This window comes from Condylura cristata, unplaced genomic scaffold (assembly GCF_000260355.1).
Source record: "Condylura cristata isolate star-nosed mole 26May11 unplaced genomic scaffold, ConCri1.0 scaffold00007, whole genome shotgun sequence".
Lineage (NCBI taxonomy): Eukaryota > Metazoa > Chordata > Mammalia > Eulipotyphla > Talpidae > Condylura > Condylura cristata.
Genome location: NW_004567108.1, coordinates 44,782,991 through 44,807,191, shown reverse-complemented (window position 1 = coordinate 44,807,191; position 24,201 = coordinate 44,782,991). Strand labels below are relative to the sequence as shown.

General features: G+C 35.7%; 1 protein-coding gene across 1 annotated transcript in view; it reads left to right on the top strand.

Moving 5' to 3' along the window:
• Window positions 1-24,201, top strand: part of ZSWIM6 (zinc finger, SWIM-type containing 6) — a gene marked incomplete at its 5' end in the record, with an annotated part of 171,344 nt that overhangs the window by 125,378 nt on the left and 21,765 nt on the right. The window contains one exon of the mRNA XM_012721770.1: window positions 23,412-23,591. Within this exon, the coding sequence (XP_012577224.1) occupies window positions 23,412-23,591 (180 nt within the window). The remainder of the gene's footprint in view (window positions 1-23,411; window positions 23,592-24,201) is intronic.

The window sequence follows — 24,201 nt, the reverse complement described above, 5'->3', positions numbered from 1 at the left end:
TGTAGTATGAAATAGATAACAGATGCATACTATTAGGTCCTGTTTAGAACATCTCATCTACAAATACATTTATCTTCCATTGGAATCAGTTTTTCAAATACTAATTTTACTTTCTCTACATAATGTTCATTTTTCCAAACATATGGCAGTCTTTTCAAGATGTGTGTTGTGTTATGATCGGCTGTAAGAGAATATATATATATATTAAAATCTGAAGACAGAAAGCCTACTGCAATGTAGAGGGCTGTACATTTAGTAGAGCTATAAAACGCATGCGTCTTTACTTGAATTCTTTATTTAGTAACATATAAAATGTCTGGAAAGCAGATCATAGAAATAAGCCATGGATCTCAAGGAACAGCCTAGTGCTGACTGGTGGCTGACACACCTACTGTTATTGCTAATGACTGTCTGTTCAGCACACTTAATTACTGGGGCCTTTAGGGATGAGGGGATATATTGTAACCTCTCATCTGTGTTGATGGGTCTCTCTTTCCTCAAACGTCTTCCTAGACTATAATTTTACTTCGCTTCGTAAAACTATAGGTTGTGACTGCCACTCTATTAAAACCTAATTAAAATGGATGTCATTAGAGGAAACAGTTAAATAAGATTTAATTACAGATTCATCAGAGGATTTTCATTTTCGAGTAGTACAGGATACATTTTTTCCCTAAACTTTTCAACATTTTACTTCCTGTGCTGAGTTATGTATTTTGCTTTCTGGCATGCAAAACCTGTCTCTTAGGTAGAGACAGGGCTACTCTTACAACACTGTTCTTGTTTTGAGATGTGCTCACTCAGTTCACAAGAACACGATGGTATTTCCGATCATTCTTTTCAAAGTTTTTGATCTAGATACTCCAGTCTGTGTGAGCTGAAATAACCATAGTAAGATGTAAGTTCATTTGACCCACTGTTAAGCAACAGCTAAAATACTCCTTGATAACATGTTAGCTGGATTGTGGATATACAGATTCAGGGCACTTAGAGTCAGAGTAAATCTGTGTTCAGTAGTAGAGAGCTTAAGCCACTCGTTGTAACCACATTTATTGCAAAATACTAAAAATTACCTGCTCACTGGATCCAGAATGCTCTCTCATCTATTTCCAGGTGTAGAGTTAGCAATCTCTGTGAACCTCTTTTGCCACTCATCCACATTATTCTTGAAAAAAAGGAAAACATATGCTTAAGTCACACGTTCAAAATAGTGCTCTTAAGAAGTACAGAACAGGGCCCTCCCTGGTGGGGTAGCTGGTTAAAGCACAGCACTAAGAAGCTAAAGCCACTTCAGCATGAGTTCAACTCCCACCCCGGAGGTGATCCACATGGCGTTGCAGACCCCTCCGGACCCACCCACTGCTCTCCTCAGCAGTGTACTTCATTAATTTGCCTGTTATGCTCCCCACTCTGTCTCTGGTGAAGCCTCTCACCGCCCCTGCACCTCTGGCCTGAACCCCAATTCTATATGTATAAATAAATCTTAAAAAGAAAAAAAAGAAGAAGTTCAGAATAGCCTTTGTGCATAGCCAGGAATAAGATTCTACAGGTCCTGCTTTGTAGGCAATTCTGAAGAATTTCTAGAAATGTTGCACCTCTGACAGCAATAGACTTAGTAATTTCCCCACCATCATGAGTCCCTTACTTAGTTTCTATAGTAAATTCAAATTTGAGCTTCCCACATTTTGTAGTTGGTGGTGATTAGTGAATGACTAAGGAGTAACTAACTGCTTCTTATTGAGAGCTAGAAAGCAATCCAGTGTGGTTTTCCATGTAAATCATTACCACTTTGCTCATGCCATGGAGAAAACACCAATTCCTAGAGCCTCTTGCAGCTAAAAGATGTCAGTACAGACTTAGAAACTTCCATGTAGCTGTAAGTGTAGGATGTAATTGTAACAAACCACCTATCAACGATTGCTTGTCACCAACCAGTTTATCTTCCTTGAAAACAAGGAGAATGTAGTTTTACCACTGCCCATGCTGTCTTGTTACTAACCCTTCTGAGAAGTCTTAACTATGATCTGTCAGTGTGTACAAAGCACTGGCTGTATTGAGTGGAGTAGATGTATTAATGATTTGATTATATTCTTGGTGATGGTAGTGAGAGTAAGAAGTAGTAGAGAGATGCAGCCATTAGAAGACATGAGAAGTGAGAGCAAATGAAGGAACTGAGGGGCACATTGATAGGATAACTTACTCACATAGCGCAAATATTTGTACAGTCTAATTTTGACATGTTTTTATAAGATGTTCATGAGGAGGTTGTAAGGAAGAAGTAGTGACAATTTGCTAGAAAGAAGGAACAACATGAACAAAGACAGCAATGAACTCAAAAGGGGAAGGTAAAAAGGCTTCGTTATCAAAACTGCCTTAAAGATATTCAGTTCCAGGGCCTTCCTGCTGGTGCTGAGGTTAAAGTCCCAGCACTGTCAAGCTATTGACAGCCACTGTGGCACGACTTCAATCTCCAGCCAGGGAGGTGATCCACATGACGCAGCAAACCTCACCTATCTTGCCCACTGCTCCCCTCAACAGTATATTTCAGTAGATCTGCCTGTTCTGCTCCCCACTCTGTCTCTGGTGAATCTACTTACTCCCCACACCTGGGTGTCAGTGGCTTCAAAGACTTAACGAAACTAGACATTATTGTCAGCTTCTTTTAAAAAATTGTTATATGCCTCTCTGCTGTATAGTTTCTCAACTCCAAACAGAGCACCGGTGATCCGACAATCCTGATGGCAGCAACCAGCAGATCTAGCCTAGTGGCCCATCTGTGTTTACAGGATTCTTTGATTTTAGACTCTGAAAAACAAACAAGCAAAAACATTGTTAATGTGGAGTAGCTAAATACATTGTATTTATTAAGAACAATATTCTTTAGAAACTCAAGCTTATCATAATATGCAGGTACTACAGACTGCAGATGAAATACAGTGAACTTATGATCTATTTTTCCAGTGTCTTTTGCCAAGGAGCCAGTGAAGACCCTTAGGTCATTATCTCTGCCCTGGCCTAAACCAGGCCCTAATGATAACACACTTGTCAACACTGTTTACCTCATGTAGTCTTTAGACTCTGCAGACCCCTCCTGCACATGGCCTGGGCTGTCCTGCTCTGGAATGGGGTTGTGTGTTCCTGTCTCAGCCTCTGCTTTCCTTCTCATTATTCAGAGCTCCCTCTAAATATAGCAGCTTTGTCAATTGTATTGCACAGGACGCTTTGCTTCCCTCCAGCACTCTTCTCAGAATGCCTATCTGCTGCGCCACCCTCATTATTGGGGGCCTGGTTTCTCTCTGTTGTGTGGTCTTAACTGCTTTCTATGTCTTAAAACTGAGACCTTCTGTGTTCTTCAGTCAGAGGCCTGGTTTTCACTGTCATGGGGATAAGCCAGAAGGGTTTATTCTTTGTTTCTTTAAGTAAGCAGACTAATTTTTATGGGGCAGAAGTTAACCAAAGGAGAAATGCATATTTCTAACACAGTGAGCAAATCTGTGATACTTGCTGTATAATACTAGCAACCATCCATCTCTTGATTGCAGCTGCAAGGATTTAATTATCCATTGAATACCTTGTATAGGGGAGAATGAAAAAAAAGTTTAATACTTATTAATAGAAAGTTATACATTCTTAGGCTTTAAAGAGATATTTACAGATCATTTGATCCTATTATCTAACCAATTGGTGAAATTTTAATGATATTCCTTGTCTAAGTTATTTCAGTATATAATTGGATGATTTCTAGCACTTTGGAAATCACCCCCTTGTGTGTTTTTATAAAATTCTTTTTCTACATACAGACTATGAAGATTAGAAGTTAAGTTGACTTATGATTCATCATAGGACACGTTAGTGTTCTATATTATATATTGCAGTGTCCTGTAGCATTTACATTGAGATGGATACCAGTTACTTTCTTTTATGCTATCATTTTATTTACAACATGAGTCCGTTGGTAGTAGATAGACCTTCTCAGATTAGTGACACATGGGACTTTCCAAGCTGAGTCCTTTTCCTCCTCAAGAACATTTAGCAAAGTTCTCTTCTTCTTTTTTTTACCTTCTAAAAGTTAGCATGACACCTGCCCTCCACCAAAGGAGAAATGTGACTGGGGAGTCTCCTTGCACTATTGATGATCTCTAGGTAATACTATCATGTAGATAAAGGGGGAGTGAGAGTGAAAATGAAGAAAGATAGGCTGGGGATAATTTCCTTTCACCATTTCTTTCCTTGAAGTGGCAGCAACAAAAATTAACAAGGTCTGAGAGGCTTTATTCCAAACCATATGAGATTCCTAGGGTCTTCATGGGAACTCAGGGATGCCAGGACCTAGAGTGAAAGAATTAGAAGCTGAGGGAGGACTGAAGCAGCCATTTAGGCTGTACTCTGAATACCAGCACTGAGCAAGATGCTTTAAAATGTTATTCTAGTTAATTTAAGCTTAGATAAAGTAACGAGGAGGGAGGCGAACTCAAAGAAATGATTAGTGGTTGGCCTTTAGACTGGGGCGGTAGGTGGGTGGAGGGGTGTTCAGACTCAGTCTTATAAAGCATAGAGCACTGGGGTCTATGCAGACAGGAGGAGGCAGGTCCTTCTTAAACCCAACAGAGTCATTTTCACCATTTTACACACTGTTTTCCATTAAGGTTTCTCTAGAACAAGATTCTGAGATTAAAAATGCATGCTTGATAGCTACTTCTTCAATAGACTGCTAAATAAACATTCTTAGAGAACTAGCAAACAATGACTTTTAAACTTATATAGAGTAGCTTTCTCACACAAATTCAGGAGGAAGGTAAGTTGGTAATTTGTAGCAGGTGAATTTTTGTGTCTGATAATTGCATAATGTTTAGGTATTTAATTAAAAAAATTTCAATTTGGGATAAATACATATGTCTCCTGACTTTAAATTGCCTAAATGAATTAGTAACTGGTCCTGCACTGTTTTCTCAGGCTCTCATCTGGAGATGAATAGCCAGGAATTATGATGTGTAAATGTCTAAAATATGATGAACTCATAACCTTTAAAATAGAAGTCTAAATCTGTGATTTTTGAGCTGTTCTTACCAACTAGACCTTATTAAACCCAAGTTATACATCCCAGTCCCTTTCATTTTGTGTTATAGTATATTTCAGAATTTACTTTGGTACACCTGAAAGAATCATTTCTAAACTAGGAGTCAAATAAATGACATATATTGGAAGTCACCGTCTTCCCTTTGTAGGTGCTCAAACACTGAGGGGATTCGTTTGGGGGAAAGCATTGGGGCCAAATATACACTTGGAGCTGGGAGGAAATCCATGCTTTCACCATGTTGCCAAGAGCGCAAAGGTCTGAGCCACCTCTCTGCACTACACACAAGTTTGAAGATGAGATCAATGTATTCACACTATCTATTGATCATGTATAGAAGATGTTTATTGCTAAAACACAAGGGCTCTAGCTATTCCAAGTAATTTGAAAGATTTTTGTTTGGAAATTATAAAACTACTTGATGTATTTAATAGTCAGTTGCCGGATCTTATCTCCATTGGGGCACTTCAACTAGCCATTCTTTTTCATCCCTGTATGAAGGTTCATGCAGCAGTCTTACCACTATTTTCTTTCTAAGCTGCTAATTGGAGTTCTGAAGGTGACACTTTTTTCTTTCTGTTAATTTTTAATTTTTTCAATTGGCATTCCTTTTCATACAGTATTTGATTTCTACCCTCAGGTGTAGTCCCTGTTACTGTCCCACAGCCAGGTCACCTGTGAATTAGCACCTTCATCCCTTGTGCTCTAGCCACCCCTTTTTGATCCCCTTCCCTTCCCTTGCCCTGCTTTAAGCCTTTAGATCTATAGTTGCTTAAAAGTTTGGTCTTTTTTTGTTGTTGACCCGTTGTTTGGTTTCCCTGTATTCCTCCTATAAGTGATATCACCCAGTAGTTTTCTTTATCCTTTTGACTTATTTTACTGAGCATAATCCCTTCTGAAAGTGACACTTTTTAAACAAGTTATCCTGTAAAGGTGAAAAAAAATGTGCTAGGCATATAATTCATATTTAGTAAGCAGTTGTGATTGAATAGGCCCTCCCTGGTGGCACAGCAGATTATTAGGATTAGCACTGCAAGCTGGCCACACCTCAGAGTTTAATCCTAGCCCCGGAGGAGATCCACAGGGCTCTGCAGACTTCTCCTGACCCGCCCCTGCTCCCCTCAGCTGTGTACTTAATTAGTCGGCCTGTTCCGCTCCCCACTCTATCTCTGGTGAATCTTGTCACTGCCCTTGCACCTCTAGCCTGTACCCCAGTTCTGTATGTATAAATAAATAAATCTTTTTTTTTTTTAAGGAGAGATTTTTTAAAAAGTGAATGAATATTGTACCAACGTAGATGGAACTTGAAGGGATTACACTCAGTGAAATAAAAAGGAAGAAGAAAAATACCGTATGATTTCACTTATAGGAGGAATATGGGGGATCAAGGATAAAAATAATAACAAAACAAAAATATAAATCAGATGTTATGTAGGGGAGAGGGAAGGAAAGGGATCAAAAAGAGGGTGGGATGAGTACAAGGGAGTATGATGATGGTGCATGGGAGAACTGGTGGTGGGAATGCAATGGGGTCTACACCTGAGAAAAGAAAGCAAACATGGTAAGGAAAATTAATTAACTAATTAATTATAAACGAAAAAGTGAATGAATACAGTATGATGTTAGATACCTATTTTGAGCATTAAAAAGCAGGTACTAAAAAGAATGATTGAAAGGTGTTAATCTTCACTGTATTCTCAGGTACCCCTCCCCTTGCACTTCTGATTTATGATGGGGTAGGTAGGTAGATTTGCATGGATATCTATGTTTGTATGAACATACACAATACACACATGTGCACAGACACACACTGAAATATAAACAGTTTAGAGTACAGAAGGGCGATGATTCCCTCTTGCCATCAATGCTGCAGGTAATCTATTGCATTAATCAGCCAGCCAGTGGGAAATGCATGGGGAGTGATTATACTATCATACACAATACAATCAGCATGAAGCACTTGTCAAGACCAATACATCAAAGTTTAATTCAGTAATAGAATGAATTAGAGCAAAATGAAACATTCTGTTCTCCAAGAAACTCAACACTCATCACAGGTTCTTTCTGAAATTCATAGAAAAGTCACTGTATTAAGAAATTGTTTTTATGAATAAAATTGCAGTTCTAATATGACAGAATATGGTGAGCCTTTTTCCCCAGGATTCTTATATAACTATATTGCTGCCTGATCATCAGTATTCTGTAATCATAATCATTGGTATATTTTAATTTTTTTGGTGGGACTACTGATTAGCTTTTTTCCTTTATAAATTGGTCCTTAGTAAGTGAAAGGAAGGTTGTTGTAGCAGTGTCACTCAGGGATGTGGTCATCCTTAAGTGTGGACTGTGGGCTGTACATGACTTAGCAGCAGGACCAGTACATGAACAAGAACCAGTTACTATTTGCCACTGCCCTTTGGCGTAGGCATTGCCTTTGGGAAGGTTACAGTTTAGTGAGGAAACAGAAGAGTAAGTGAAAAATAGCAAGCAACCCAAGGCAGCTTAAGACAACTAGAAAAATGAGGTTATAGGATAAAGGGCATGTTTCAGAAAGTTTTGAGGGTAGATGTAATATATTTTGTATTAAAAGTCAGTGACTATTCTCTAGCAGTTCATTATATTCGAGATTAGTTCTTTTACCATGCTTAACTAAGCTTTTTTTTTGAAAGTGGGTATAAGCTTACCAGAATTATTTTGGCTTTCAGTCTTCAACTAGGATATAAGGAGCAGTGGACTGGAGCCAGTTACTTTTGAACTATGAATTCTGATCTCCATAGTTACTGAGTAGCCCTTAGCCAGGTCCCTTAGCAGGTTCCTGCTAAATGAACATGTGGATTCCTGTGAACTGATATGAACTAGGTTAAGATAACTTAGAATACTTTCTTGCTTATTCCAGTCTTCTGCAAGCGTTGGGAAAGTGGGCACAAAAGGAGACTTACAGGAGAGAGCCACCATAAAGACCTAAAGTCTTTTCAGAAATAGACTTGCATACACTTGGAATCAGACCTGCTGGAGGAATCATGGACCTGTTTGTGAAGATAGCTTGGTTAAGCAGCCAGTGCAAAGCACATGAAAAATGTTCTTGAAGGTTACCATAGTTCACATTCCTTCTCCTCTCTAAACTATTGACTGTCCCTTTTGGTATCTAAAAATAAAGAATTCTTCCTTTTACCTTTCTCTCTCTCTTTTTTTCTCCTTTCTCTTCCCTTTCCCTCGAAAGGGAGAAGGGTAGTGAGTAGTAGAGCTGCTGATTCTGGTCATTTTCTACAGAATCAGGCTCCTGATAATTTCAGGCTATTGTTGATGAATCTTCCATGTTGAACCAACAGCACTGGTAAATCAAACAGGATACGAAGACTGCATGTTAAATAAGGCGACAGGTCTACTTTAAAGAAACATTATCTAGGATACCAGTTAACTGTTCTAGAATATCTGAGGTTTATTTTCTTTCTTGACAACTAAATAGGTGGTTATTTTATATGTCTATTCTCAAAGCTTGGTTAATAGGAATGATTGTGTGCCCTCTTTTTACCCCTGCTTGACCTAAGTGAGCTCCAAAAAATGCTCACTTTTAGAGTATCCCTGTTTTATTTTCAATTTTCCTAGAAATATTTTAGTGAATGGGAAACTAGTACTCCAAATTAAAGTAAGGAAATGTCTTTACCAATAATTTCCAATCATGAGCGACCAACATATTACGACTGAATTGCATCGAGACCAATACTATAATTAGGGTCACAGTTTTTGTGTGGTCTGACCCAAGAAATTTTGTGACTATAGTTTTGCTAGCACAACTAATTATATCAGTGATATCCTATTTGTGACTGCAATTAGGCATTTCATGGCCTCCAAATAAGTATAATTAGTTAATTGGATCATGCATGAAATTCTAGCCTCTTATAATAACCTCTGAGAACAGAAATAAATATGATAAATATTATGAATTGTTTTATAACCATGGAACCCTGGGAAATTCCAAAAGTGATTATTTTACTTTGCCTGCTATTTTCATAAGAAAAATATGATGCATTAAAAAATAGAAATTAAACTTTTACCACCTGGAGAAAGAGGAAAAGGGAACCATTGATCTTTTTCCCACCTTCAGAGAAAGAAGGCTGGTATTACTTGAGCTAATCCTCTGCCTCCCACTCCCTACAACCTTTTACTTCATTGTTATACACACAGTATCATCTGGAAAATAGGGAGAAGAGCAACATTTATTAAAAGTGCCAAAGTATCTTTTTAGAAATTGTATAACTTTATTTTTATTACTGATATTTTTTGATATTTTTGTTGCTGTTTTGCATATTGACCAAAAACAATGAAGTACAAGGATGTTTATATGTCTTGACTATGGAAAGGTAGCAGTAAGTAGAGAATGGGACAGCTGATTTATCCAATCACAAATTATATTTGCCTCCATCCAGCAGGCAAAGATTCTTATAGTCAACTCATATACAAGTGCATTATCCTAGAAATGCTGATGCAACCCCACCCTACAAGACTTTATAGTACATCATCTTATTTTGAGAGAAAACAAATTTCTTCTGACTTGAATAATCAACCTTGAGTTTTGTGTTGAGCTTTTGATTGCTTATCTGCTATTTTAATCTACAGTGAAATTACTTATTTGCTATGCCTGTCAGTCCTGAAAAATGCAGCATCTTCTTTTGTTTAATTAGGCTCTTTCAGATGGACCTGTGTAGGTTTTTGTTGGCTGTGCTTTCTATATATACATGAAAGATGTTCTAAATGCATACAAATATGTGGTTAAATAACATAAAAGGTTTATTATGGCCCATTACAAATTCTGGCTCCCATCTTTAACAGCAATTCAACCTTTCTACTACTTTCCAAACATTCTTTATGAGGGTGAAATGTGATGATGTATGTAAAATATTTATCACAGAGTTAGTATGAGGTAAATATTCAATAAATGGCAGCAGTTATTTTCAGGTAAATAAATCAAGGTATCTTTGATTTTAGTAGTATGTTAGCTAAATTAGATAGGTGATCTTTGTACCCCAAAGACAGACATCTTAAAAGTTGAAATGTAGACTCCCATTAGAAACCTAGTTGGATATTGTTTGGATATTCCTTGAAGGGATTAAAAAATAAACAAAGCAGCATTTAATATTAAAGTGTGTTTAGGATACTTTTTTTTTCTCAAAGATTTATTTATTCATACAGAACTGGGGTACAGGCCAGAGATGTGGAGGGTGAGAGGATTCGCCAGGGACAGAGTGGGGAGCAGAACAGGCAGATCGATGAAGTACACTGCTGAGGGGAGTAGCAGGCAGGTCAGGAGAGGTCTGCCACGCCATGTGGTCACCTCCAGGGCAGGTGGGGATCGAATTCATGTGGAGGTGGCTTAAGCTTCTTAGTGCAGTGCTTTAATCCTCTGCCCCACCAGGGAGGGCTGGGATACTTTTTATACTGTTAAGTTTTATAACTTTTTTGTTACTTGTTTAACATCTCATGTTGAATGATTTATTTGGATTTGATTATATTAGCTGACAGCATTCTCATATTAATGGTAAATACGGTAGCTTTACATCTTGTAGTCCAGAAGATTTATTATACTCTTTCCTGGTAATTAGATTAAAGATAACCATAGATTCATTGCTACTTTATCATTAAAACACGATAGTCTGTGTTTTCTCCTCTTGTATGAGTTGAACAACTTTTATAAATTTGGACCAATAGTGGCAGAGTAGACTATGCCAGTTTATGGGTCCAGTTCTTAAAGTTTGAGGCAGTGTCCATTTCCTGTTGTGCAGAAAGTTCTATCTTGGAGTCATGGATTTCTGGATATGGAGTCTTGGGGATGCTGTGTTATGATGTAAATATGGAGGCTGGATTAGGGCCCAGGGAAATTATAGAGGAGGGAGAATTTTCTCTTGTAATGGGATAACAGTGATAAATTGTTGTATATTTCCTGTGTGTTTTAAGGTAGTATTTTTAACATAGTAGTATATAGATGAGCAATGATTATGAGTCTGACGGTATTGCAGGACTCTTTTTGATGATTACTTTCCAAATGTCCCTAGTAAAGTAAAATATGCTAATTATAAATATGAAGTTCTATTATTATAGTTAAAACGTACTTTATAATGTACGAAGCCAGAAATTTGTCAAAATTTAATCGGTATTATTAGGAAATAATGCAAAAAGTTCTAAAACTACTCCTTCTTAACATTTTTAATAATTTTTAACAGTAATTTATTCTTAGCTATCAGTATTTTCCTATGCAAATTTTCTCCTCATTTAACTTCTAGGCTTTTTCCTTCCCATTAAGAATTTGTGTTCTGGGCCCGCCCTGGTGGTACAGTGGGTTAAAGCGCAGCATGCAAAGCTATTGGCAGCCACCTCAGCACGAGTTTGATCCCTGTCCAGGGAGGTAACCCACACTACGTGGCAGACTTACTCTGTCTCGCTTCTGCTCCCCTCAGCAGTGTATTTCAGTACATCTGCCTATTGTGGTGAATCCTCTCACTCTCCTGTCGGACCTCTGACCTATACCCCAGTTCTGTATGCATAAATAAACAAATCTTTAAAAAAAATTGTGTTCCTAAAGAAGAGTGGAACCTGTGAATTGAAACTGAAAAGGGACAGTAGGTAAGAAATGTTACGATGGCAATACCAAATAGAGGGGTGGGAGGGAAGCTGAAGGAAGAATCTACCCAAACTTTCAGCACTATATTCTCTGCCCATCCTTTGGCATAAAATTACCATGGGCAGAAAAGATATTGCATAACCCTTTAGGGCTGGGAGTGAGTCTGAGAAATGTTTCAGTAAGGGTAAAATTGCCCAAAGCATCTCATACCTAAGTGTGTCTGGGCCCAAGGTGAGACCTGGGAGGCTAGAGAGCGTAGTTCTTACTGGTAAACAAAACATATTTAAAACCTATCAGTGAGACCCAAGTAAAAGGAGAGACTAAAAGATGTTTCTAGCTGAAAACATTTAAATGGGAACGAATTGTACAGGAGCCCATCACTAGCTTAAAAAGTGTTTAATGTCACTGATATTTTGTTTATAAACATGCTGCCCTAATTGTTTTTGCTAAATGTAAGAATGTTTATAGGGTGTTCAGAGAATCATTTGTAACCAGAACTCTTCAATTCAAATTTTAACCTTTGAGTCTCCATTTTAAAACATTGAAGTCTTGAATACAAGGTTTGTCAGAGTATGCCTTTTGGAGTAGGTGAATACTTTATAGCTTTCAAAAATCACATTCTGCCTATTTTCTACTTCAGTCTAAACAGCCCTATGAGGTAGATAGAGAAGTGCTTCCTCAAAGAACCTAAGGGCTTGTGACTGGTAATCCATATTTTGCCCTTTCCAGACCAGAACTTATGGATCAATCATTTCTTCTAGTAAACACGTGTAAATATAAAACAATGGGTATGTGAAATGGGGCAAAATAATGGCAGTTTGTACATCTGAATGTTTAATAGAAAAGGCTGGCTTTCAGGACCTGATTCTCATTCCCCTTAATTGCTAGGAGTGTGGGTGCTGACCACTGCCACTTATGTTGGTAGAAATCAGAAGTAACTGAAAGGGGCTTTGTGATGATTTGCTGTCACCTGTTGTGATTCTGCCCTTATTCTGTATTTGGTCAGGTTAGGGTGTAAGTAAGCAGGTTTAAGACCACTGAGTGGCTTGGAACCTTTTGCAATGATTACTTTTCTCCCCTCCCCCCCCCCCCCCCCGCCCCCCTTTCTTCTCAGGGGAGTTGCCGTTCCAGTTTTGGTTTACTTTATGTCCAGTTTTGGTTTTTATGTCATAGCACAGCCTTTTACTGAAGATTAGATGTGGTAGAGGCAAGTAGAGTAAAAAGTGCATGCTGGGTGGTGGAGAAAAGCTAGACAAAAGCTGAAACGTGCGATAGATAATTCAGGAACTGGATGAGGCACCACCAGTGATTTGATAATTGCCTTTATATACTTCGAGGCATTGAAGCTAGGAAAGCAATTTAAAAGTATTGAATTTGTTTCTGTTATGATTCATAGAAAATAATTAAGCATCCTTTGTGAAAGAACCAGTAATACCTTTCTAGACACTAGATGCTAGAAATACTGAGTTTCACAGTGTCTTCTGTCTTGTCTTTGGTTGAGTCCTTACAAGTGTTAATATTTCAGAGGGACAAATGTTTAATCATCAGAGAATGAAGTGGGACTCTGAATTGATAAAATTTGGAGAATGATTTACTGAATTTGGTTAACTTGGTTATTATAGCTAATTACAGCTTTTGTAGTAGTAGCTGTTAAGATGAAAAACTTAGATCTATTATAGTTCTAAATTTGAATCTAACAGTAACATTCTTTCTGGATGAAACATATCTTTAGGGGAGGTGAGCAATAAAAGAATGTTATAGGCAAGTTAATAAAGGCTTGTCTCTTAACATTTTTTCTCATTTTGCAAAATGGAAATTTTCTAATTAAGGAAATGTAAGCATGAAAAGTTGAAATGATTTTTATGGATTGTTCCTTCAAATCACAGAAATTATTGTTTAAAGAATATTTAGGTTCTTTGCTTTTAAGGTCTACAAGCTTTTTGAATTTGAATTTCACATCTTTAAGGTGGAAATAATAATTCTTAACCATGGAGGATTATTATAATGAGTTAATGAGAAAGTTTGTGAAGTCTAAATGGATAGACACCCAAGAAAAGGAGACTATTAATGATAGTAGTGATTGTTTAATTAAGGTTATCATTGGTGTTCCTCTGTCTCCTCAGAAAAAAATTTTAGAACATAAAATTACATTCCTCTAGTCAGATTCATGTTACCTTCTTATAGTCTTAGTTTTCCTTAGGTGAAGGTGATTGAATATCAAGTCCTTCACATACACATCAGCACTAGATACATTAGTTAATATTTTCCTAATTTTACCTGAGTTACTTCAAAAATCTGGCCCTTAGTATAAGTTTGGTTATTCTATTTTAAAAATCATGTGTTATGCTTAACATCTTTAAACAAAAGGTTGTGAAAACAGTAAGTTTTAAGATTTGGAGCTTCTGTATTTAAAGTTATCTCTATCTTAGTTTTCTTTTGGTATCTGGTACTTTTAAAATTGGTTTTCAGAATAAATTATAGTTTGTATAGGTATGGACTGCAGTACAGAATTCTGGGTGGTAAAGTGGACAAACTGAAAATCATTCAGGAAGTGGGTAGTCAGGCATCACATTTTCTTTTTTTTTCTTTTTTTTTTTTTTAAGATTTATTTATTTGTGCATACAGAGCTGGGGTACAGGCCAGAGGCTCAGGGGCGGCGAGAGGCTTCACCAGAGACAGAGTGGGGAGCAGAACAGGCAGATGGACGAAGTACACTGCTGAGGGGAGCAGCGGGCGGGTCAGGAGAGGTCTGCCATGCCATGTGGTCACCTCTGGGGCAGGCAGGAATCGAACTCATGCGGAAGCGGCTTTAGATTCTCAGTGCTGTGCTTTAACCCGCTGCGCCACCAGGCAGGGCCCCAGGCATCACATTTTCAATATTAATTTATTAGTTATCTTTTCACACAGAACCTTGGCAATAATAGTACTTAACCTAATAATTAAATTACTAGACAACGTACTTATATCTATTGGTTTTACTTTTGTCTGATTAAAGTATTCATTTAGGATTAGAAGAATTAAAAAATAAAAACATCCTGAAAGATAACTGCAAAAGATTCTTAACACATTATCTATTGAATATTGTAATCTTATTTTTTTAAAAGATAATTTGATGATTTGATGTACATAGCTTTATAAATATTCTTTTTTGTCCACTCATTAAATTTCATTTAATTATTTACATGTAATTTTTTTTCATGTTATATTGTCCATAAATTCAAAACCCATAACCTAAAGCTGTGTCCCATTTCCTTTGGGTTCATGAGGAAACTTGTTAAGTTTTGATGATGTTTAATTTGTCCCATGCTCTGAGACAGTCTGTCATCATGTTTCATTTGAAACTCATCTTCCTGGCATAAGAATAATCAGGCTAAAAAGATAATGATTTGTACAGCATTCATTAGTTTGTAGAGGACTCCTACAGAGGGGAGTGAGTATGTCTTTGGAATATCAGTAGACAATGTTATTTGGTACATATATTAACTATATAAAATAGCAGCGGTCTTTAAATTTTACTTTGTAGTTTACATACAGTAAAATTTCCATTATGCTGTAAAATACATAATATGAAGGCTACAGAAATACATTGAATTTTTTCTATGTATAGTTTTGAGTTTGGATAAATGCAGTTTCATGAACCCCACTACAATCAAGATAATGGCTAATTATCACCATTACCTAAACTCAATTCCCAATATTGCTGATATTTTCTCAGTCCTTTTACCTTTTCCAACATGCCAAATAAATTGAATAATAAATTCTGTGTTTGTGCACATGCGTGCTTGCATACGTGCCCATGTACATACCCTTTTGATACTGGCGTCCTTCACTTAGCATAATGCATAAGCATAATGCTTATGTGTATTCAGTGATTTCTTTCTTATTGTTGGTAGCATTCTATTCTATGAATGTACCACAGTTTGTATATTTATATCCCAGCTGAAGGACATTCACATTGTTTCCAGTCTTTTGTGTTTATGACTAAGGTTGCTATTAGCATTCTTGCACAATGTTTTTATGTGGACATAAATTTTTATCTCTCTTGGTCAGGTTTCTGGGGGTGGGATTGCTGAGCTATAAGGTAAATATCTTATTTAACTTCATGAAAAACTACTAACCTATTTTCCAGTATGACTATAGATTTTACTTTCAGCAGCATTATGAATATTCCCATTGCTCCATAGTTAGTATTGTCACATTTTGAATTTCTCTAATTTTAATCTTCAAAGTACATATGTAGATATGGTTTTAATTTGCATTTTCCTAACAGTTAATTGATGATGTTGAATATATTTTCATCTGCAGTTTCTATCTATAAATCTTCTTTGGTAAAGTGTCTTCACACTTTTTGTTCATTTCTTTATAGGGTTGCTTGTTTTCTTGATGAATTGTTAGAGGGCTTTGCATTTTCTCAGTGCCTTTTCCAGATGTATAATTTTCCACATATGTTGAGTTTGTGACTTATCTTCTTATTCTCTTAACAGTATATAGCAAGTTTTTCATTTTGGTGAAGTTACTTCAGTTTCATCTTTTATGGATCATGCTATTGGTATTGTGTCTAATGTTTCTTTTGTCTAACTCAGGGTCACAAAGATTTTTTCCTACAAGTTTTATAGTGAGGTTTTATGCATTTTGAGTTAGTTTTTGTAAATTAATTCATTTAGTTTTTAATAAAGTGTTTAGTATAGATTTAAAGTGTTTTTTTTTTCCCACATACATACCTAATTATTCCTCTACCAGTTGTTTAAAAAGGTTTCTCTTTCTCCATTGAGTTGATTTTGAAACTCAAATTGCCATATTTGTGTAGGTGTATTTCTGAGCTCTGGTCTGTACTGTTTATCTATATGTCTATTCTTTTGCCACTTGTGCGCTGTCTTCATTGTAGCTTTATAGAAAGTCTCAAAAACAGGTACTGTGAATCTTCCAACTTGTTTAAAATTTTTTGAGTGTTTTATATTTATATTTTTAAAATATGCACACAATTATCTACTAGGTTTTTTTTTAAAGATTTATTTATTTATTCATATAGAACTGGGGTACAGGCCAGAGATGCGGAGGGTGAGAGGATTCACCAGAGACAGAGTGGGGAGCAGAACAGGCAGATTGACGAAGTACACTGCTGAGGGGAGCAGCGGGCGGGTCAGGAGAGGTCTGCCACGCCATGTGGACTCTCCGGGGCAGGCGGAAATCGAACTCATGCGGAAGTGGCTTAAGCTTCGTAGTGCAGTGCTTTAACCCGCTGCGCCACCAGGGAGGGCCCACAATTATCTACTAGGATTTTGAGTGGAATTGTGTGGGATATATATGTGTGTGTGTATCAGTCAATCTGGGGAGATAATTGATATCTTAACAGAATATTGCATTTTCTAATCTGTTAGCATGATAACCTTATACGTTTTAAGATTTGATTTCTTTTATCATTGTTTTGAAGTTTTAGCAGAGATTCTGCACATACAAATTTTGCTAGGTTTATAAATAAATATTTCATAAGTTTTGGTGATAATAATATAGTAACTTTAATAATAAACAATGTTCTTTTGGGGCCAAATTTTTATCTTGCTCCAATTTTAGTGTTCAGAGAAAGAACTGAGTGTTTTGTTTTGTTTTTTTTTCACTTTGAATTTATATGACATTGCTAAACCTATTAGCGCTATGAGCATTTTTATAGATTAGTTGCCTGCAAATAGAGATTATTTTATTTTTTCCTCCTCAGTCTATGCCATTAACCTCCTTTTTTGTTGTATTGCCTATCTAGAGATCACAGTGTGATGCCAAAGGAAGGCAAGGGTAGACATTTTGCTTTGTTTCATTCTTGGGAAAGCATTCAGTTGTTTGTCATTATGATGTGACCTATAATGATTTTTGCAGTTGTCCTTTATCAGATTAAATAAGTTGTCATATGTCTCTGGTTTTTCTAAGTTTTATTTATTATAAACGGAATGTTGAATTTTGTCAACTGCTTTTTCTATATCTGTTGAAATGGACATACGATTTCTCCTATAACCTGTTAATATATTGAGTTACACTGAGTTTTTTTTTTTTTTCCAATATTGAACCAGCCTTGCATTCCTGAGATAAATCATATTTAGTTGAGGTGCATTTTCCCTTTGATATATTGCTTAGATCTGCTCATGTCTTGTTGAGGCATTTTTTTTTCTATGTTCACCAGGATATTGGTCTGTAATTACATTTACTTATTTAATGTTTTTGTGTCAGGATAATGTTGACCTCATGAAATAAGTTGGAAACCATTTCTTTCTCTTTCCTTGGAAGACATTGTGTAGAATTGGTATTACTTTTTTCTTAAAATGCTTGGTAGAGATTTTCAGGAAAACATCTGGGTCTCATTGGTACAGGTTCTTAGCTATAGATTTGATTTTAAAAATAATTTATAACTCTCTGGTTATTATTTCCTCGTTGAACTTTGTTAGTTTTTTATTTTTAAAGATGTTGTTTATCTCATCTAAGTTGTAAAGTTTATGGGCAAAAACTTCACAGTATTTCCACATAAGCCTTTTACTACCCTTAGGATCTGTAGTGATGTGCCCTCTTTTATTTGTGATACTGCTAGTTTGCCTTTTGTTGTTGGCCTGATCATAGCTTTATTGATTGTATTAATCTTTTTAAAGAGCCAGTGTTTTGTTTTATTAACTTTGTTTTTGCCAGTTCTTAATTTAATTATCAGGTCTTTTATTTCTTTTTTAAATTAATTAATTAGTTTGTTTATGGCTTTGATTTTTCTTTTTTTTTTCTACTTTATCAAGGTAAATGTTTAGCATTGATTTAAATATTTTCTTTTCCAATATGAGCATTTAATGCTGTAAGCTTCCTTGTAAACTCTTTAATCTGTAGATTACAGATTTTGTATGTTTTATAGGCACTCTTACTCAGTACAAAGGATTTTCTATTTCTCTTGTTACTTCCTCTTTTACTCAGTTACATAGACGTGTAGTGTCCAATTCCCGCAATTTGGAGATTTTCCAAATATCTTTCTGTTACTTGTTTCTGTTATAGCAGAGAGTATGATTTGTTTGCATGCTTTCACGTTTTTCAGATTTGTCAGTGTGTGGCCCAGAATGTGGGCTGTCTTGGTGAATCTCTTTTTGTGTTTAAAAACGAGTAGGATTTTTTGGGGGGAGGGAGGATGTTTTCTTTTAGTGTTAGGTAAAATATCCTATAAATATCAGTTGATTAAGGTTGCATGGTAATTAGGTAGTCTTCATCCACGATAAATTTTTGTGTGTTTGCTCATCAGCCATTGTGAAAGGAGTGTGGTAGTTTCCAGATATTTAGTTCTTTCAGCTCTGTTTTTTCTTAGTATATAGATGTTATATTTTTAGTGAAAAATTTTACATTTGTTATTAGCTAGCTGGATTCAGTTTACACTATCCCAATTTTGTTGGCAAGTATCATAGTTAGGAGCTAATTGAACATTTGCCTTCTTTCCATCAGGTCTGATCAGGATGTTGACCTTGGCCACATCAACATCATAGAGTGTTTTCAGTCTGTTGATTGGATGCTATCAGTAGTTGCCTTTCCATCCTCAGTGAACACAGATGTGTTCTTGTCTTGTGTCTTCTTCATGACTGACTGGGTGGTCAGGGAACTTGACTATGGCGTAGCAGTAACGTTTGTTTCTCCTGGGAACACTTTTCTGAGGAAATGTGGTTTTACCTTTGGAGTTTCAGTATCTTAAGCCACCAGAAGGAGGGTGACAGGCACATCTCCTTTTTTTTGTAATTATGGGTGTCTTTCAGAGCTACTTTCTTAACCTTCAAGACTTTTATTTAGGTTTCATCTTTGGGAGGGGCAAGGGCTTTAATTTATCAGTGCCATTTTTATGAAAAGCTTCATTATTTTAAAATCTTTTTTTTTTTAAGATTGATTTATTTATTCATACAGAACTGGGGTACAGGCCAGAGATGCGGAAGGTGAGAGGATTCACCAGAGACAGAGTGGGGAGCAGAACAGGCAGATCTACAAAGTACACTGCAAGGGGAGCAGTGGGCGGGTCAGGAGAGGTCTGCCGCGCCATGTGGTCACCTCCGGGGCAGGCGGGAATCGAACTCATGCGGAAGCGGCTTTAGATTCTCAGTGCTGTGCTTTAACCCGCTGCACCACAAGGGAAGGCCTATTTTAAAATCTTGATGTTTAGTGCAGCATATTCAATTAAGACTGACCCTTTATCATGTGATGTCTCACTTTATACCTGGTATTCTGAGGTCTACTTTAGTTCGAAAGTGTTTTGTAAGATATATCATTTTCTACCTTTTTCCATTTAGTCTGTGTCAAGCAGATTTCTTGGACCAAGCAGATTTGGGTCTTGTATTTTAAGTTGACTTTACCATCTCTTTTAATTGGTATGTTTTAACTATTTACATTTAATATCATTACTCATATGTATGAGTTTAGCCCACATTTAATCCTTCATTTTATATTACCCTGGTTTTTTTTTTTATATGTAATAGTTTATTTTTACATCATTTTGTGTATTTTTTCCATCTCAGTTGCTGTCCCCTTGGGCGGATCATTAAATCACCCATGTGCCATCACCATAGTCCAGTGCATTTCCTTTCCACCACTGTTTTTTACATTACCATGTTTTTATTTATCCTGTTTCTGTTCCTCTGTTCCTTTTTTTTTTTGTAGTCTTCATTTTTTTTTTAGCATCTCATTTTATTTATTGTCCTTTTTATAGCTCCTTGTAGTTTTGAAAATAGTTTAAGTACTGTAGCAAATGTGCCTAACCTTACAGTTTACTTTGGATTAATATTTTTGTACTTTAGAATATAGAATATGACAACTTTATAGATCCCTTTACTCTTCCCCCCTTATGTCACAGTTTTTTTGTGTATATTGCATCCATTTCAAATGCTCAATGTTCAGATTTTTGCTTCCAGTAGTCATACTTATTTTAAAGAACTTAGAAGGGCAAAAAATAGTCACTTATATTTGCTTCTCAGGCATTTATAATTTCTGATAAGTACTTCCTTTATTTTTACAGCAACAATATTCCCTCTGTTGTTAGTTCTTTTGTCCTGAAGAACTTCCTTTAACATTTCTTCTAGGGTAGGTGTTGGCAACAAATGTTGTTAGTTTTCCTGATCTGAAGCTATCTTTATCTTACCATTATTCCTGAATTATATTTTTGCTGGATATGATTCTTGGTCTTAGGCATCTGACAAAGAGAAAGAATATGCCACCAGAATGGATAATATATAATAGTGATGTGAATGCTTAACTAGAGAGAGGAGTAGTCATGGTCATAGAGCCACATGTATGAATACCTATAGATAAATAAAGGAAATATAGTAAAAAAAAATTCTGCATTGCCACATTTAACGCTTCAAAAATACTGTTCCACTATCATCTGTCTTCTGATTTCTGATGAGAACTATCTAATTTTTTTGTCTTTGTTCTGAATATGGTAATTCATTCTTCATTGACTGCTTCAAGAGTTTTTTCTTTATATCTGTGACTTCCATAGATTTGATTATAGTATTTGGGCATGGTTTTTCCACCTGTTTTTAAGATTCTTCATTTTCTTTTCTTCAGATGAGAGAATACTTATCTTCAGGTAATTAAACTTTTCCCTCTGTCCATTCTATTATTAATAACATCCACTATTTTTTTTTTAAGGCACAGCTTTTTCAATTCTGAAATCACCACTTAGTTTTTTATAGTTCATATTTTATTTCCTCCAGTAGTATTTGCCTTCCTCTCATGGAGCGTACTTATAATAGTTGCTATAAAGTCTCTTAACTGCTAATTCTAACATCTGGTTCATCTTGGTTGGCATCTGTTGATTGTTTTTTCCCTGGAGAATTGATCACATTTTCCTGTTTGTCAGCCAACTAATTTCAGATCCTGAGCATTTTGAATACTGTGTTGTGTGAGACTGTGGGTCCTATTAAAGTCCTCTGGAGAATGTTTTCATTTTCTTTAAGGCATATGACCAAACAAGGTATATTCAGACTCTTGAGTTCTGTTTCACCTTTTTTGGATGACAGTGTCAGTTAAAGTTTTCAAAACTTTGGCTACGCTGTCTGGGTTCTGTCTCTTGTACATGAGAAATGACCAGGTCTTGTGTCCACAGAATTCAGGTATTCTATATCTTTGCACACAGAATTTAGTTATCCTATATCTTCTAGCTTTTGAGTGCATATGCTTGCGGGGGAAGGGTCTCTTTTCTTACACTGATGAGATATAGTGAGTTTTCTTTGAGGTTCTTGTTAAATGTATCTTCTCCAAAGTTCTTCAAATGGGGCATAAGATTATGTCCAAATTAAGAGAGAAAAGAAAGGTAGGAAGTCACCTCCATATGCCTAAATTCTTCTTCTCTGTTTGCTTGCTCTTGTTTATTTTCAGAGTTTTCAGGTTACTACTTTTTGTATTTAGCCCAGAGCTTTTGTATTTAGTCCAGAGTTTGTAATCATTGGGAGAGACAAGCTATAGTGGGTTTCCTCTGTCTTGATGGATCATGTTTTGTTTTTAATTGGCATTTAAAAATACTGAAAAGTAAAATTTAAATATCTATGGCATAGATAAGGTCTGACCATTTTTCATTTTCTGCTGGTTTAAGTTATTTGATTTTTTTTAATATTTTTTTTCATTGAAGTATCATTGTTTTATGACATTATATGTTTCAGATGTTTGTTATTTGATATTTAAAATATCAGTTTCTCTAGTTAAAAAAGCTTGCTCATATAAGTGTGGAAGAATTTAAAGCATCTCATTAGGACTAGCAACACAAAGCAATGATATGTCTTTCTTTTATGATTCTCTTGGCTAACATACCAGGTTAAAATACACGCATATCTTTTCAAAGTGAAGGTATTGTGAATGGTTTTGAAGTCTTGTTTTGAAAATAGTAAAGTAAAATGTAAGACTTTTCAAACAAACAAGTAAAATATTTGCTTCAGTTAGTTAATTCTCTGAAGAGATAGGAAGAAATAATACTTTTATCAGTAGCTGAATTATTCAAAGTTTGTGTTAAGCCTTATAAACTTGTTACACTTTTCCTTTGAAGAACAAGTGAAACTTTTGATTAAAATGTTTTGTGATTTCATTCACATATACACAGATTTTTTTTTCTTTATATGTATAGATTAATTCCTGTTTAAATCATTTAAGGAAGTATGTTAAATGAACTTTATCTTTAAAAGTTGATAAATATTGACAGATATGTATACTAATTGATATAGGTTTGCATACTTATTGCTTATAAGGAATCCAGGAAATTGTTTATTTGTAATAATTGTATGCCTTTATGATTTTGTTGTGAAAAGGTAATCTTAGAAGAAAACTATTTTTGCTCAGAAGAACATTTAAAGAGTTTGTTGCAGCATCCATATGAAATCTGTATATAAATTAAAGTAGCAAATTAGACCTTAAGGTCATATTCTTTGTTGATTTATTTTTTTTCTGTGTGAAATGGCATGTAACCGGGAATAGATTACAATTAGCTTTGAAATATCTTTCATTTTTAGAATGTGACAGTGTTTAGAGCTATGGTTCAAATTTAGCCTCTTGTCCTTCCTATATTGAATTCTGTAGGAGTCTTATGGCTTGGGTTAAGGAGAGTTTTTAGTTAGAAAAATGGCACATTGGGTCCATTTTGAAGTGGTTTATAACTTGAAATGGTTTATAATTCATTGGCAATTAGAATTAGACTTTTTAATAATTTTTAATAATTTATTTCCTTCTCGTCCTTGAAATTAGGTGCTCTGTGGATGTGTATAGTTTTAAACCCCCACTGCAAGTTGGAGCAGAAGGCCAGTTGGCTAAAACAGTTGAAAAAGTGGAACAGTGTTGATGTCTGTCCATGGGAGGATGGGAATCATGGCAGTGAATTACCCAATTTAACCAATGCTCTGCCTCAGGGAGCAAATGCCAGTCAAGGTGAGACCTCAGTGATATGCTGTTTCCTTTGTATCTACTTAACTGTGCACAAATGTCTCTAATAGTAGTTACAACGTATGTGAAAAATTGTTTTACTCATGGAAAGAGTAATATACCTCAAGACCTTTATTTAAGTAATTTTGTGAATGAGAGTGTGTGTTAATTTTTAGCATTTTCCCCATATTTCTTAGAATACAGGTGTATATACTAAGTACATGTCAAAATTTGCCTGTTACGTAGCTTGAATATTTATTTGACTTAGAATATTATGGACTAGAGTATATTGTAACATATTTTATGAAACCAAATATTGAGAGACCTGAGTGTTTTGGTGGAGCTGTGTGTTTTTATCTTGGTCAGTTCATCTTTGGGCTACTGTGAATTTAATCAGTTAAAAATTCTTAGACTTAAAAATGTGAATAAACATTTTATGACTGGGCTAGAGGTATATAGAATCTATTGACATTTGGACTAGGAGAAAAACTTTATTGTGAAGGATTGTCTAGTGTAATTGTTCCTACCTACTATAAGTTAATAGTTCCCTCCAATTCTTGGGGCAACTAGGAAATACTTTCCAGGCATTTCCAAATGCCTTCTTTTTTTTTTTTTT